Source organism: Prionailurus bengalensis, chromosome C1, assembly GCF_016509475.1.
Source record: "Prionailurus bengalensis isolate Pbe53 chromosome C1, Fcat_Pben_1.1_paternal_pri, whole genome shotgun sequence".
NCBI classification, from domain to species: domain Eukaryota; kingdom Metazoa; phylum Chordata; class Mammalia; order Carnivora; family Felidae; genus Prionailurus; species Prionailurus bengalensis.
Genome location: NC_057345.1, coordinates 97,627,841 through 97,643,178, shown reverse-complemented (window position 1 = coordinate 97,643,178; position 15,338 = coordinate 97,627,841). Strand labels below are relative to the sequence as shown.

At 37.2% G+C, this 15,338-nt stretch overlaps 1 protein-coding gene across 1 annotated transcript in view; it reads left to right on the top strand.

Annotated features, from left to right (window-relative positions):
* Positions 1 to 15,338, top strand: part of PTPN22 (protein tyrosine phosphatase non-receptor type 22) — a 60,000-nt gene that overhangs the window by 22,005 nt on the left and 22,657 nt on the right. Inside the window, exons 11-12 of the mRNA XM_043575880.1 lie at positions 8 to 94; positions 15,175 to 15,248. Coding sequence (XP_043431815.1) covers positions 8 to 94; positions 15,175 to 15,248 — 161 coding nt within the window. The remainder of the gene's footprint in view (positions 1 to 7; positions 95 to 15,174; positions 15,249 to 15,338) is intronic.

The window sequence follows — 15,338 nt, the reverse complement described above, 5'->3', positions numbered from 1 at the left end:
TCTGCAGGAACAGTATGAACTGGTCTACAAGGCTGTATTAGAACTATTTAAGAGACAGATGGATGTCATCAGGGGTGAAACGTCAGGAACAGAGGTAAACATTAAACTTGATATTTTGTCTCTCTTTTTTTTTCATATTTGATTTTGGTCAAGGGATCTCAGATCAGTTGTCGACCTTACCTAATGATCCATTGTCACAAGTAAATGGGGCTACGCTGCCGATCTCCTGTGGAGAAGGACAAATTAATTGAAGTACTCCAATGTAGAAAATGAATCTCTTGGTTCACCTATGGTATACGATTTTCAGCGAAATTTAGAAACCATAGGAGTGAGTGACAGGGCAAGTGTATATTCTCTTTCCACGTAAATAGCTGTGTGGCCAGTTAAAAGTGAGAGTGACAACCCTAAAGTGAATTCAGAGTTGAGTACTGATGTGAATTTTCAGGTTCTTCTAGCTGCGTTTTGATTGTGTATGCCTCATCAAATTTTGTCAATATTTTAGAGCATGTAGAGGATTTTCAACTGAAGGTATTAGGTATAAAAACAATTATGATTTAACCAAATTCCAGTTAAGAAATATTGAGCATTCTAGGATATGCTATTTTGATCTCATCATGAAAACTGAGAAGTCAAGTACTTGTTCTATATAGTCACAAAGTATTAGGTTCTGAACAAACTTTAGGAAGACAAAATTACTGTTTTACCTTGCAAGGGTATATTTAGTTACATATACATATTAACTTAATTTTTAATATTAAAAATTTTTTCAACATTTATTTATTTTTGAGAGAGAGAGCACGTGTACACACAAGTGGGGGAGGGGCACAGAGAGGAGACACAGAGTCTGAAGCCAGCTCCAGGCTCTGAGGTGTTTGCATACAGCCTGATGTGGGGCTCAAACCCACGAACCGTGAGATCATGACTTGTGCCAAAGTTGGAAGCTTAACCAATTGAACCACCCAGACACCCCTGGATTCTTAATCTGAAAATATTCACTGAGGACCTACTGTTATCACAGTATTAAGAATACAAAGTATGTAAGACATGATTCTGATGGTAACTCCTGTCAGTTGAATGCTGAAAGGGGAAAGGAAAGAAAGCCAGAAAAACTGTTGAGGCTTGAAATGGACTAAGTAATCCTATTGTTAGTGTCAACTTCAAGGAAAAACAATGTGGTAGAAGGACATGGAAATAAGAATATAGTTTTGTTAGAAATTGCTACTTGTATCCTGTTTATGTCTACTTCATTGGCTAGTATTCCCAGGTTAAATGATAGAGGCGATTATGGACAACCGAATTTTAATGGAAAAGATTCTCATGTTTCACTATAAAGTGTGATGCTGACTTGGAGACATTTGTTTGCTTGTTTATACCTCTTAATCTATTTCACCCTTTCTGCCACAAGCCTCCCTTCTGGCAACCACCAGTTTCTTCTCTATAGTTAAGAGTCTGTTTTTTGCTTGTTTATTTTGCCTTTTAGATTCCCCATATCAGTGAAAGCATAAGGTATCTGTCTTTCTCTGCATGAATTATTTCACTTAGCATAATACTCTCTAGATCCATCCATGTTGTTGCAAATGGCAAGATTTCATTCTTTTTTGTGGCTAATATTCCATTATATATATATAGTAATATATGTATTATTGCATGTAGCTGTCCAGTTTACACACACACTTACACACACACACACACACACACACACACATATATATATATATATATATATATATATATATATATATATCACTTCTTTATTCAGCTATGGATAGACACTTGGGCTGCTTCCGTAATTTGGCTATTGTAAATAAAGCTGTCATAAACATAGGCATGCATATATCCCTTCGAATTAGCGTTTTTATATTCTTTGGGTAAATACCCAGTAGTGTGATTATGCGATCAAATGGTAGTTCTGTTTTTAATTTTTTAAGGAACCTTCATACTGTTTTCCATAGTGGCCACACCAATTTATATTCCCACCAACAATGCACAAGGGTTCCCTTTTTGCCACAACCTCTCCAACACATGTTGTTTCTTGTGTTTTTGATAGTAGCCATTCTGACAGGTGTGAGGTGACATCTCATTGTGGTTTTGATTTGCATCTCCCTGATGATTAGTGATGTTGAGCATCTTTCACATGCCTGTTGACCATCTGCATGTCTTCTTTGGGAAAATGTGTATTCACGTCCTCTGCCCATTTTCTAATCTGATTTTTTTTTTTTGGTATTGAGTGTATAAATTCTTTATATATTTTGGATATTAACCCCTTATGGATATATCATGTACAAATATCTTTTCCCTTTCAGTAGGTTGACTTTTTATTTTGTTGATGATTTCCTTTGCTGTGCAAAAGCTTTTCATTGTAGTGTAGTCCCAGTAGTTTTTTTTTTACTTTTGTTTCCCTTGCCTGAGGAGACATATCCATAAATATTTTGCTAAGGCCAATGTCCAAGAGATTACTGTAAGAGATTACCTATGTTTTCTTTTAGGAGTTTTATGATTTCAAGACTCGCATTTAGGTCTTTAATCCATTTTTACTTTATTTTCTTATATGGTATAAGAGAGTGGTCCGGTTTAATTCTTTTGCATGTAGCTGTCCAGTTTTCCCAACACCATTTACTGCAAAGACTGTCATTCCCCATTGTATATTCTTTTCACCTTTGTCATGGATTAGTTGACTATATAAGTGTGGGTCTGTTTTGGGGATCTCTGTCTGTTCCATTGATCTATGCGTCTATTTTTGTGTCAGTACCATACTGTTTTGATGAATATAGTTTGTAATATATCTTAAAATCTGGGATTGTGACACCTCTAGCTTTTTCCTTCTTTCTCAAAGTTGGCTTTGACTATTTGAGGTCTTTTGTAGTTCCATACAAATTTTAGGATTATTTGTTCTAGTTCTACCAATTGCTACTGGTATTTTGATAGGGGCTGCATTGAATCTGTAGATTGTTTTGGGTTGTATGAACCCAAGTGTTAACAGTATAAACTCTTCCAATTCATGAGCATGGTATATCTTTCCATTTGTTGTTGACATCTTCAATTCCTTTAACTAATGTCTTATCGGTATAGGTCTTTTACCTCGTTGGTTAAATTTATTCCTAGGCATTTTATCCTTTTTTGGTGCAATTATACATTTGACTGTTGTTTTTTAATAGTTTTAAAGAGAGTATTTATTAATTTCTATTTTACTAGGAAATTTTTAGAGAAAGAATGTTGAAGTCTGTCAATTGCATATTTTTGCATTCATGGAATGATCACATGGATTTTCTCCTTCAACCTATTAGTACAGTCATATCATTGGATTTGGTGGTATCAAACCATCCCTGTACTCTTAGAATTGACCCTTCTTGAACAAAAGATATTCTTTTAATGTGTTGCTAGAGTATGTGGACTAATATTTTATTTAGGTTCCAGAAAATGACAATACTCAAATTTAGCCCAGTAGCAGGTGAGTTGCCTGAAGTGGGCCTTTAGTCAGTAGATGGGAACATAGGAACACAGCTCAAACTCCCATAGAGGGAATTGGTTAAAGTTCACTAAAGAGGATTTCTGTTTCTGGGAAGATCAAGTGGACATACCTTTTCCCCCCTGTTCCTCCCACTAAGTGCAACTGGAAACAACTGACATTATAAATAAAACAACTCTAAGAAGGTTCTGAAAGATAGAAAGAAGTCAGACTAGCTAGGGACTTTGGGACCTGAGGAAAGACATGATGATAAGTTCCTTGGGTTTTCTTTTGCCTCATTTTTGCAGACTTGGAACTGAAAGTCAACAACCTGGAAATGCCAATGGTACAGACAAACAAAACAAAACAAAACAAAACAACAACAAAAGCCTGTTCTGTCTAGGCAAAGGATCAGTAAAGGGGCAGTCCAGCAAGATAGAAAACTTTTAGATAATCATTACTCTCCTTTAGTCAACACCACAGAAAATAATGGCCCCTAACCCCACCCATGTCAGCAAAGGCTGAGTGGGGTACTAGATTCCCATCTTTCTTTCTTTCTTCCTTCCTTCCTTCCTTCCTTCCTTCCTTCCTTCCTTCCTTCCTTTCAGGTTTGTTTATTTATTTTGAGAAAAGAGCAAGCACAAGCAGGTGAGGGGCAGAGAGAAGGAGAGACAGAATCCCAAGGAGGTTCCACACTGTCAGCGCAGAGCGCCATGCGGGGCTTGAACTCAGGAACCATGAGATCGTGACCCGAGCTGAGATCAAGAGTCAGATGCTTAACCGACTAAGCCACCAAGGCGCCCCCTAGATTCTCACCTTTCTAAAACCGTAGTAAAGTGCTGAAGTGGTGTCAGAGAAGGTCAGGTAAAGAGCGAAGACTTTCATCCCCATTGGCCTCCATGAGAGCTTCCTGCAGTGTCAGTGGAGACCACATGGGGAGCCTCTCCTGATGTGTCTCTGCTTGGGTGTCAACAGAGGCTCAGCGAGCAGACTAGGGGAGGTCGATTCTATGTGGCAATAACAAGGCAGTAATGAGGCAGCACCTTTCCTTTCCCCTGTCAGAATGGAGTTAAAAATAGAAGAACCCAGTTAAAAGAGGCTTAACTAAGATCCGGAGCCTCATAACGATACAGAAATGTCTAGGGTTCGATTGAAAATTACATGTCATACCAAGAATCTAGGAAGACCTCAAACCAAATGAATGAAAGACAATCAATAGATGACAATACTGAGATGATAGAGATGTTAGAATTATCTGACAAAGATTTTAGAGCAGCCACTGTAAAAATGCTTCAATGAGCAATTACAAACATGCTTGAAAAGATTTTAAAAATGGAAAATCTTGGGGCGCCTCGGTGACCTTTTGGTTAAGCGTCTGACTTTGACTCAGGTCATGATCTCACTGTGTGGTCAAGCCCCACATTGGGCTCTGTGCTGATAGCAAGGAGCCTGGAGCCTGGTTCAGATTCTGTGTCTCCCTCTCTCTGTCCCTCCCCTGTTTGCTCTCTCTCTCTCTCTCAAAAACAAACATTAAAAAAAATAATAAACATTAAAAATTTTTGAAAAAAAAAAAGGAAAGTCTCAGCAAAGAATTAATAAAAGGGTTCAGCAAAGAAACAGAAGATATAAAGAGGAACCAAATGGGAATTTTAGAACTGAGAAAGGTAGTAACTGAAACAAAATAGCTTAGTAGATAGGCTCAAAAGCAGAATTCAGGGTACCTACAGAAAAAAAGAACTAATGAACTAGAAAATAGAACAATAGGAATTTCCCAGTCTCAACATCAGAAATAAAATAGACTGGAAAAGAGAACAAACAGAGCCTTAGGGAATTAAGGGACTATAACAAAAAAACTAGCACTTGTGTCAGCAGAGTTCAAGAAGGAGAGGGGAAAAAAGTCAAGTCAAAAAAAGAACTTAAAGACTCATCACATTTGGGCTGCCTGGGTGGCTCAGTTGGTTGAGCGTCTGACTCTTGATTTCGGCTCAGGTCATGATCCCAAGTGTCATGGGATCAAGTCCCGTGCTGGGCTCTGCACTGAGTACAGAGCCTGCTTGGGATTCTCTCTTTCTCTCCCTCTGCCCCTCTCCCCTGCTCATACTCTCTCTCCCTATCAAAACAACAACAACAACAAAAGATGCATCATAATGAAGCTGCTGAAAGCTAAAAAGAAAACTTCTATGAAGCAGCCAGAGAAAAATGATCTTCACTATAGGGGGAAAACAATTATAATGATAGCAAATTTGTCATCACAAACCATAGAGGCCAGATGGAAGCGACATATATTTCTCCAGTGCAGAAAGAAAATAATTGGCAACTCAGAAACTCACACCCAGTGAAAATACCCCTCAGGAATGAAGAAGAAATCAAGACATTCTCAGATGGAAAAATAAACAACAACCACCAAAAAACTAAGAGAATTTGTCTGGGAGACCTTGCATATAAAAAAAAAATGGCAAAGGAAGTTTTCTAAACAGAAAGGAAATGATGAAAGAAGGAAGGACATGATATGCAAAATCATGAGTAGATGTAATAGGTTTAATTTCTCTTCTTGAGCTTTCTAAATTGTTGGATGATTGATGCAAAAATTATACAGTCTTATGTGGTTCCAAATGTATTAGAGGAAGTATTTAAGCCAATATAAACAGGGAAAGGTTACGGACGTAAAGGAGGTGAGGTTTCTGTACTTGAACTAGTGAAATGATAACACCTGTAGTCTGTGATAGGTTATGTGTATATAATGTAATACCTAGAGCCACCACTACAGAAGCTATACAAAGACATACCTTAAAAAACACTATAGGTAAATCAAATGAAATTCTAAAAAATGCAGGAAAAAGAAAAGAGAAATGAAAAACAGAACAGAAAACAAGAAATAAAATGGCGGACTTAAGCCCTAACATGTCAATAATTATGCTAAATGTAAATGGCATAAGTATACCAATTAAGAGAAAGATTGGGGGGTGCCTGGGTGGCTCAGTTGATTAAGCATCCGACTCTTGATTTCGGCTCAGGTCATGATCCCAGGGTCATGGGATCAAGCCTGGTGTCAGACTTCGTGCTGAGCATGGAGCCTGCTTAGGATTCTCTCTCTTCCTCTCTCTCTCTCTCTCTCTCTCTCTCTCTCTCTCTCTCTCTCTCCCCCTCCCCCTGTGCCCCTCTTCCCTGCTTGTGCACTCTCTCTCTCTTTAAAAAAAAAAAAAAAGGAGAGAGAGACAGATTGGCAGAGTGTATTGAAAGCATAACGACTATATGTGTCTATAAGAAACATGCTGCAAAGATACAAGTTGGTTTAAAGACTGGAAAAAAAAGATACATCATGTATTCATATAAACAGGAATGAAGGAAATCAGTAGATTAACTATATTAATACCAGATAAAGTAGACTTCAGAGCAAGAAAATTATCACAGGCAGGAAGGGACAATATATAATGGTAAAAAAATCAATCCACCAATAAGTCATACATACATAGCAGTCCTAAGTGTGTACGGACCAAACAGAGCTACAAAATTTGTGAAGCAAAAATTGACAGAACTGAAAGGAGAAATAGACAAGTCTGACAACAGTAGAGGACTACAGTACCCTTCTCTTAAGAATTGATAGAAAAACTCAATAGAAAATCAGCAAGAATACAGGATAACTTAACAACGCCATCAGTCAATGGGATCAAATTGATATTGATAGAGCACTCGAATCAACAACACAAGAATATACACTTTTTTCAAGTGCTGATGGAACATATACCAAGATCAATCATATTATGGGCCATAAAACAAGCTCAAACATTTAAAAGAATTGAAATCATACAGAATGTATTCTCTGTCCACAGTGGAATCAAGCTAGAAGTCAATTAACAGAAAGATAACAGGAGAAGATTCAAACACTTATAAACTAAACTACATTTTTCTAAATTATCCATTGAGTGAAAGAGGAAGTTTCAGGGGAAATTAAAAAAAAACACATTGAACTGAATAAAAATGAAAATACAACATATTGAAATTGGTGGGACAGAGCTACAGCAGTATTAAGAGGGAAGCTTATAGCACTCTGAATACAAACATTTGAAGACAGTAAAAGTCTCAAATCAATAATCTGACTTCCCACTTTAAGAATCTAAAGGGGGGTGGGGGGCAGGAAGAGTAAAAAAAAAAAAAACCCAAAGAAAACAGAAGGAAAGAAATAATGAGTGGAAATTGATGAAGTGAAAACAGAAAAATAGTGGAGAAAAGAGCTGAAATGATCAATAAAATTGACAAACCTCTATGATGGCTGATTTTTTTTTTTAAGAAGAAAATAAAAATGACCAATATCAGGAGTGAAATGGGATAGGCCTACAGGCTCTGCAGACATCAGAAGGATAATAAAGGATAATAAATACAAATGAACCTGACCACTTAGACAAAATGGATTACTTCCTCAAAAAGAAAAACCAAACTATCACAGCCTACTCAACATGAAATAGATCATTTGAATAGCCCCATCACAGTTAAGGAACCTGAAGTCATAATTTTAAAACTCCCAAAAAAGAAATCTCCAGGCCCACATAATTTCACTTGAGTATTCTACCAAATGTTTAGGGAAGAATTACCACCAATTTTACACAATCTGTACCAGAAAATAGAAGAGAAGGAAACACTTTCCCCATTCATATTTTCTATGGTGGTAAGATATATCATTTTATCACTATGGGAAAAATTACCATTTTAACCATTTAAAAAAAAATTTTTTTTTTAACGTTTATTTATTTTGGGGACAGAGAGAGACAGAGCATGAACGGGGGAGGGGCAGAGAGAGAGAGGGAGACACAGAATCGGAAACAGGCTCCAGGCTCCCAGCCATCAGCCCATAGCCCGACGTGGGGCTCGAACTCACGGACCGCGAGATCGTGACCTGAGCTGAAGTCGGACGCTTAACCGACTGAGCCACCCAGGCGCCCCCATTGTAACCATTTTTAAGCGTACAATGCAGTGGCTTTAAGTATCCTCCCTATATGTGTGACCATCACTCCTATTTATTGCCAGAACTTTTTCATCATCCTAAACAGAAACTCTCCACGGTCCCTACCCCAACCCCTAGCAACTCTATTCTACTTTTTGTTTCTATAAACTTGCTTATTCTAGGTATATCAGATAAGTGGAATTGTGTATTTATTCTTTTATATCTGGCTTATTTCATGTGGCAAGTTCTTAAGGTTCATCTGGTTTTTTTTTTAGCATGCATCAGGCTTTCATTCCTTTTTATGGGTGTACAATATTCAATTGTGTGTACATTCCACATTTTGCTTATTCATTCATCCACCAATTGACATTTGGATTGTTTCCCCCTTTTGGCTACTGGGAATAATGCTGCTATAAAAATTGATGTGCCAATATGTGTTGAAGTCCCTAATTTAAATTATTTGGGGTATATACCCAGAAGAATCCAGGAATTGCTGGATTCTACAATAATTTTAGGTTTTGTTTTTAAAGGTACTACCAAACTAATTTTTTACAGTGGTTGCAAATTTTATATCCCCACTAGCAATGCACAAGAGTCCCAATTTCTCTACATCTTTGCCAACACTTGGTATTTTCTGTTTTGTTTTGTTTTGTTTAGATAATAGCCATCCTAATGGATGTGAAATAGTATCTTATGGTTTGATTTGCATTTCCCTCATGACTAGTGATGTTGAGCATCATCTTGTGTTCTTATCGGTCATTGGTATATCTTTTTTGTACAAATGTATATCCAAATCCTTTGCCTACTTTTTTTTTTCAAATTTGTCAAATTGTGGTAAAATACACATAAATTCACCACCTGAACTCATTGTAGGTGTATAATTGAGTAATACTATGAACATTCATTTTGTTGTGCAGTTATGACCATCATCTCTTCCCCGAACTCTTTTTATCTTGAAAAACTGAAACTTTATACCTATTAAATAATAGCTCTCCATTCCTTCCTCCCCCCTACCCTCTCCACTGCCCTTAGTAACCACTATTCTACCATATCTGTGAATTTTACCACTAGGTACCGCTTATCAGTGAGATCACACGATATTCGCCCTTTGGGTTTGGCTTATTTCACTTAGCATAATGTCCTCGAGGTTCATCACTATCATAACGTGTCAGAATTTCCTGCCTTTTTAAGGCTGAATAATATTCCATTGTATGCCACGTTTTGTTTCTCCATTCATCCATTGGTGAACAGGTGGTTTACTTCCACCTTTTGACTATTGTAAATAATGCTGCTAAAAGTATGAGTGTATACAGATCGTTTTGTGCCCTGTTTTCAGTTCTTTGGGGTATATATGCAGAAATGGAAATGCTGGATCATATAATTCTAATTTAATTTTTTCATATAATTCTAGTTTAATTTTTTGCCATACTAATTTTTACAGCAGTGCACCATTTTACATTCCCACCAGCAATGTCCAAGGGTTCCAATTTCTCCACATCCTCACCAATACTTGTTATTTTGTTTATGGTAGCCATTCTAATGGGTATAAAGTAATATCTCATTGTTGTTCTGGTTTCAATTTTCCTGATTAGCGATGCTGAATATTGCTTCATGTGCTCACTGGCCATTTGTATACTGTCTTCGGAAAAATGTCTGTCAAGTCCTTTGCCAACTTTTGAATTGGGTTTTTGTTGCTGTTGAGTTTTAGGAGTTCTCTATATATTCTGGATAGTAATCCCATGCCAGATATGTGACTTGCAAATATTGTCTCTCATTCTGTGTGCTGCCCTTTTACACCGTTGATTATGTACTTTGATGCATAAATGTTCTTAATCTGTTCATAAAGTTCAATCTTTCTATTTATTATTACTGCTAGTACCTTTGGTGTCATGTCCAGAAATCACTACCAAATCTAATGTCACGAAGCTTTCTGTGTTTTCTTCTAAGAGTTTTATAGTTTTTGTTCTTATGTTCAAGTATTTGATCCATTCTGAGTTAATTTTTATATTATGTTGTAAGGTAAGAGTCAAACTTCATTCTTTTGGGGGCACTTGGGTGGCTCAGTCAGTTAAGTGTCCGACTTGGGCTCAGATCATGATCTCACGGTTCATGGATTTGAGCCCCACACTGGGATCTGCACTGACAGCTCAGAGCCTGGAGCCTGCTTTGGATTCTGTGTCTCCCTCTCTCTCTGTCCCTCCCCCACTCACAATCTGTCTCTCAAAAATAAATAAATGTTAAAAAAATGTTTAGGGGTGCCTGGGTGGCTCAATCAGTTAAGCATTGACTTCAGCTCAGGTCATGATCTCATGGTTTGTGGATTCGAGCCCTGCGTTGGGCTCTGTGTTGACAGCTCTGAGCCTGGAGCCTGCTGCAAATTCTGTGTTTCCATCTCTCTCCGCCCCTCCCCCACTCACGCTCTGTCTCTCTTTCTCTCTCTCTCAAAAATAAACATGAAAAAATTAATTAAAAAATGTTTAAAAACTTCATTCTTTTGCATGTGGATATCCAGTTGTCCCAGAGCCATTTGTTGAATAGAGTCTTTTCTCCATTGAATGGTCTTGGCACCCTCACCAAAAACCAGTTTCCCACATATGTGAATTTATTGCTATGCTTTCTATTTTATTACATTGGTCTTTATGACTGTTCTATGCCAGTACCATGCTGTTTTATTACTGTACCTTTGTAGTATATTAAAAAAAATTTTAACATTTTAATTTATTTTTGAGACAGAGACAGTGCAAGCGGGGAGGGGCAGATAGAGAGGGAGACACAGAATCCGAAGCAGGCTCCAGGCTCTGAGCTATCAACACTGAGCTCGATGGGGAGCTCAAACCCACAAACCATGAGATCATGACCTGAGCTGAAGTCGGGTGCTCAACATACTGAGCCACCCAGGCGCCCGTCTTTATAGTACATTTAAAAAAAGTAAGCTCAATGCTCAACGTGGGGCTTGAACTCATGACCCCAAGATGAAGAGTTACATACTCTACTGACTAAGCCAGCCAGGTGCTCCTGTAGTATATTCTGAAATCAGGAAATAGGCGTCCTCTGAATTTGCTCTTCCTTTTCAAGATTGGTTTGGCGATTCAGGGTCCCTTGAGATTCCATATGAATTTTCGCCTGGATTTTTCTATTTTTTGCAAAACACCATTGGGATTTTTATAGGAATCTAATGGAATCTGTAGCTCATCTTGGGTAATATTATTATTGTAGCAATATTATGTCTTCCTATGAACAAGGGATGTCTTTCATTTATTTATGTCTTATTTAGTTTCTGTCAGCAATGTTTTGTAGTTTTTAGTATACAAGTCTTTCATCTCCTTGATTAAATTTATTCCTAAGCCTTTTATGATGCTAATATAATCAGAACTGTGTTCTGAATTTTCTTTTCAGATTGTTTATTACTAGTGTATAGAAAGGCAAGTGGTTTGGGTGTGATGATTCAACCTTACTGAATTTGTTTATTATTTCTAGGTTTCTGTGTGCATGCGTGGAATCTTTCAACATATGAGATCATATCATCTGCAAATGAAAATAATGTTACTTCCTACTTTCCATTTTGGCACCTTTTGTTTTTCTCTTGCCTAATTGTTCTGGCTAGAATTTTAAGTACTAAGTTGAATAGAAGTGGTAAAAATTGGCATCCTTGTCTTATTCCTCAACTTAGGGAAAAGCTTTTAGTTTTTCACCATTGGGTTTTTCATATATGGTCTTTATCATGTTGAGGACACTCTCTATTATTCCTAGATTGTTGAGTGTTTTTATCATGAATTTTGTCAAATGCTTTTCTTCTGCATCAACTGACGTGATCAGATGGGGGTTTTCCCCTTTATTTTATTAATTTGGTGTATTATCTGGGTTGATTTTTGTATGTTGAACAATCCTTGCATTCTGGGACTAAATCCCACTTGGTCATGCTATATAATCCTTTTAATATGATGCTGAATTCAGCTTGCTAGTATTTGGTTGAGGACTTTGCATCAATAATCATAAAAGATATTGATCTGTAGTTTTCTTTTTCTTGTAGTATCTTTGTGTGGCTTTGGTATTAGCCAAAGGCTAGGTAAATGCTAGCCTCATAGAATGACTTAGCAAGTGTTCTCACCTGTTCAGTTTTTTGGAGGAGTTTGCATTAATTCTTCATTAAATGTTTGGTGGAATTCAATAATGAAACCATCTGGTCTTGGACTTTTCTTTGTCAGAAGGTCTTTTGATTGATTACTGATTCAATCTACTTTTACCAGTTGTAGGTCTATTTAGATGTCTCTATTTCTTCTGGAGTCAGTTTTGGTGGATCATGTGTTTTGAGGAATTTGTCCATTTCATCCAGGTTATACAATTTGTCAGTGTACAATTGTTCATACTATTGTCTTGTGATATTTTTTATTTCTGTAAAATTGGTAGAATGTATCTAGTTATATTTCTGTAATTTGAGATTTTAGTAATTTGAGTCTTCCCTCATTTTTTCCTTAGTCTAACTAAGGTTTGCCCCTCTTATTGATCTTTTCAAAGGATCAATTTTTGGTTTTGTTGATTGTATCCACTGTTTTCTTAGTCTCTATTTCATTTATCTCTGCTCTAATCTTTAATATTTCTTTCCTTCTGCTTTCTTTGGGTTTAGTTTGTTTTTTTTCTAGTTCCTTAGGTATGAAGTTATTGATTTGAGTTCTTTCTCCTCCCTCTCCTCCTCCTCCTCCTCCTTCTTCTTCTCCTTTTTTGAAAGAGGGAAGGGCAGAGGGAGAGAGAGAATCTTAAGTAGGATCCACACCCAGCACAGAGCCCAATGTGGGGCTCGATTTCACAACTGTGAGATCCTACATGACCTGAGCAGAAATCAAGAGTCAGACACTTAACTGACTGAGCCACCCAAGTACCTCAAGATCTTTCTTCTTTTTAAGAATGGGTGTCTATAGCTATAAATTCCCTCTAATATCACTTTCACTGTATCTTATACATTTTGGTATGCTGTGTTTTCATTCATTTCTAAGCATTTTCTAATTTCTGTTGTAATTTCTTTTTTGACCCATTAGTTGTTTAATTTATAGACATTTGTGAATTTTCCAGTTTTCCTTCTGCTATTAATTTCTAGTTTCAATCCATTATAATTGGAAAAGGTACTTTGTATGATGGCAATCTTTTAAAACGTATTAAGACTTGTTTTGTGGCCTACCATATGGTATATCCTGGAAAGTGTTCCATATAAATTTGGGAAGAATATGTATGTTGTTAGGTGGACTGTTATATATGTGCTGTTAGATCTAATTGACTTATGGTGTTATTCACATCTGCCCTCTATTTCCTTATTGATCCTCTGTCTGATGTATCCATTACTGAAAGTGGGGTATTAATGTCTCTAATCAGTTTACTAGGCTTGCTGTAACAAGTATCACAAACTGAGGAGGGCTTAAAACAAATTTATTTTCTCATGGTTCTGGAGGAGGAAGTCCAAAATCAAGGTGTCAGCAAGGCCCTGCTTTCTCTCATAGCTCTAGAGAGCTTTCCTTGTTTCTTTTTAGTTTCTGGAGTTTGCCAGCAATCTTTGGCATCCATTGGCTTGTGGGTACATTGCTCCAGTCTCTGTCTCCATCATCACATGACATTCTCCCTGTATGTCTCTGAGTCTCTGCTATATGTTTTTATAAGGGCACAAGTCATTATGATAGGGCTCACCCTAATCCATCTTGACTAATAATATCTGCAAAGACTCTATTTCCAAATAAGGTCACATTCACAGATGTCAGGGGTTGGACTTCAACATCTCTTTTTGGGAGTCATAATTAAGCCCATAACAGGTGGAATCTGATGATTGCCAATGACATTTAAAAATATATTTAAACATCTCTAAAATCAGGATATATTTCACAAATTGATGGTATCTAAGATTCTGTGTGACACATTTCATAATGTGATAATGGCTATGAAGGAAAAAAGATCGAGAGAGGATGACGAGTGTGTGGGAGTATGATTTGGGGTTGAGTGGTCAGAGAAGACTTTCTTATGCAGGTGACATTTAAGTAGAGAATCATTACTTAGAAAGAGCCAGACATGCAAAATCTGGAGCCAAGAGTATTTCAATTAGAGGGAATAGTAAGTGGAAAAGCCTTGAATTGGAAACAAGTTTGGTACACTTAAAGAATGGCAAGAAAACCAGTATAGCTGGAGAATAGTAAGGAAGAAAGAGGTAAAAATAAGTCTGAGGGCCTAATGAGCACTTATTAACATTAAGAGTTAAGATGATGTAATTTCTGAAGATAGGGTGTTCTTGAGAGTGAAATTACTCCCAAAGACATCTTAAAACTCCCGTATTTGATGCTATAAGAAACCCTTTCTAGTTTCTATAACACTATTATTCCCTTTTTTTGGATCCCTTTGACCTCAGTATGTGAACAAGTTCTTGTTAGGTTCAATATTTTAGAAACTCAATATTTTGGAAATCTCTTATGTGAATTATAAATACTTTATGCTTTCTGAAAACTAACTTCTCAACTTTATGAATTTAAAATACCTCATTGCTGAGGTGCCTGGGTGGCTCTGTTGGTTAAACGTCCGTCTTCGGCTCAGGTCATGATCTTGGCGGTTCATGAATTTGAGCCTGATGGGTTGGTGAGTTTGAACCCCATATAGGGTTCACTGCTGTCCGTGCAGAGCCCTCTTCGGATCCTCGGTCCCCCTCTCTGTGTGCCCCTCCCCCACTCGCATACTCACTCTCTCAAAAATAAAACTTAAAAAAATAAAATATCTCATTGCCATTTCTTCACCAACAACCAATGTCTTGTTTTTCTTGAAGATTCAAGCAAAGTATTCAGTTCTTGAGCAAAATCCCACCCTAGAAGCAGAGTCTTATTCTAATTTACCAAAAAGGTGAGTACAATTTTACACACCTCAGCGTTATCTAATTGTTTGGGGGAGTGCAAATCTCATGCTTAGAACTCATTGTGATGCTGGGAAGAG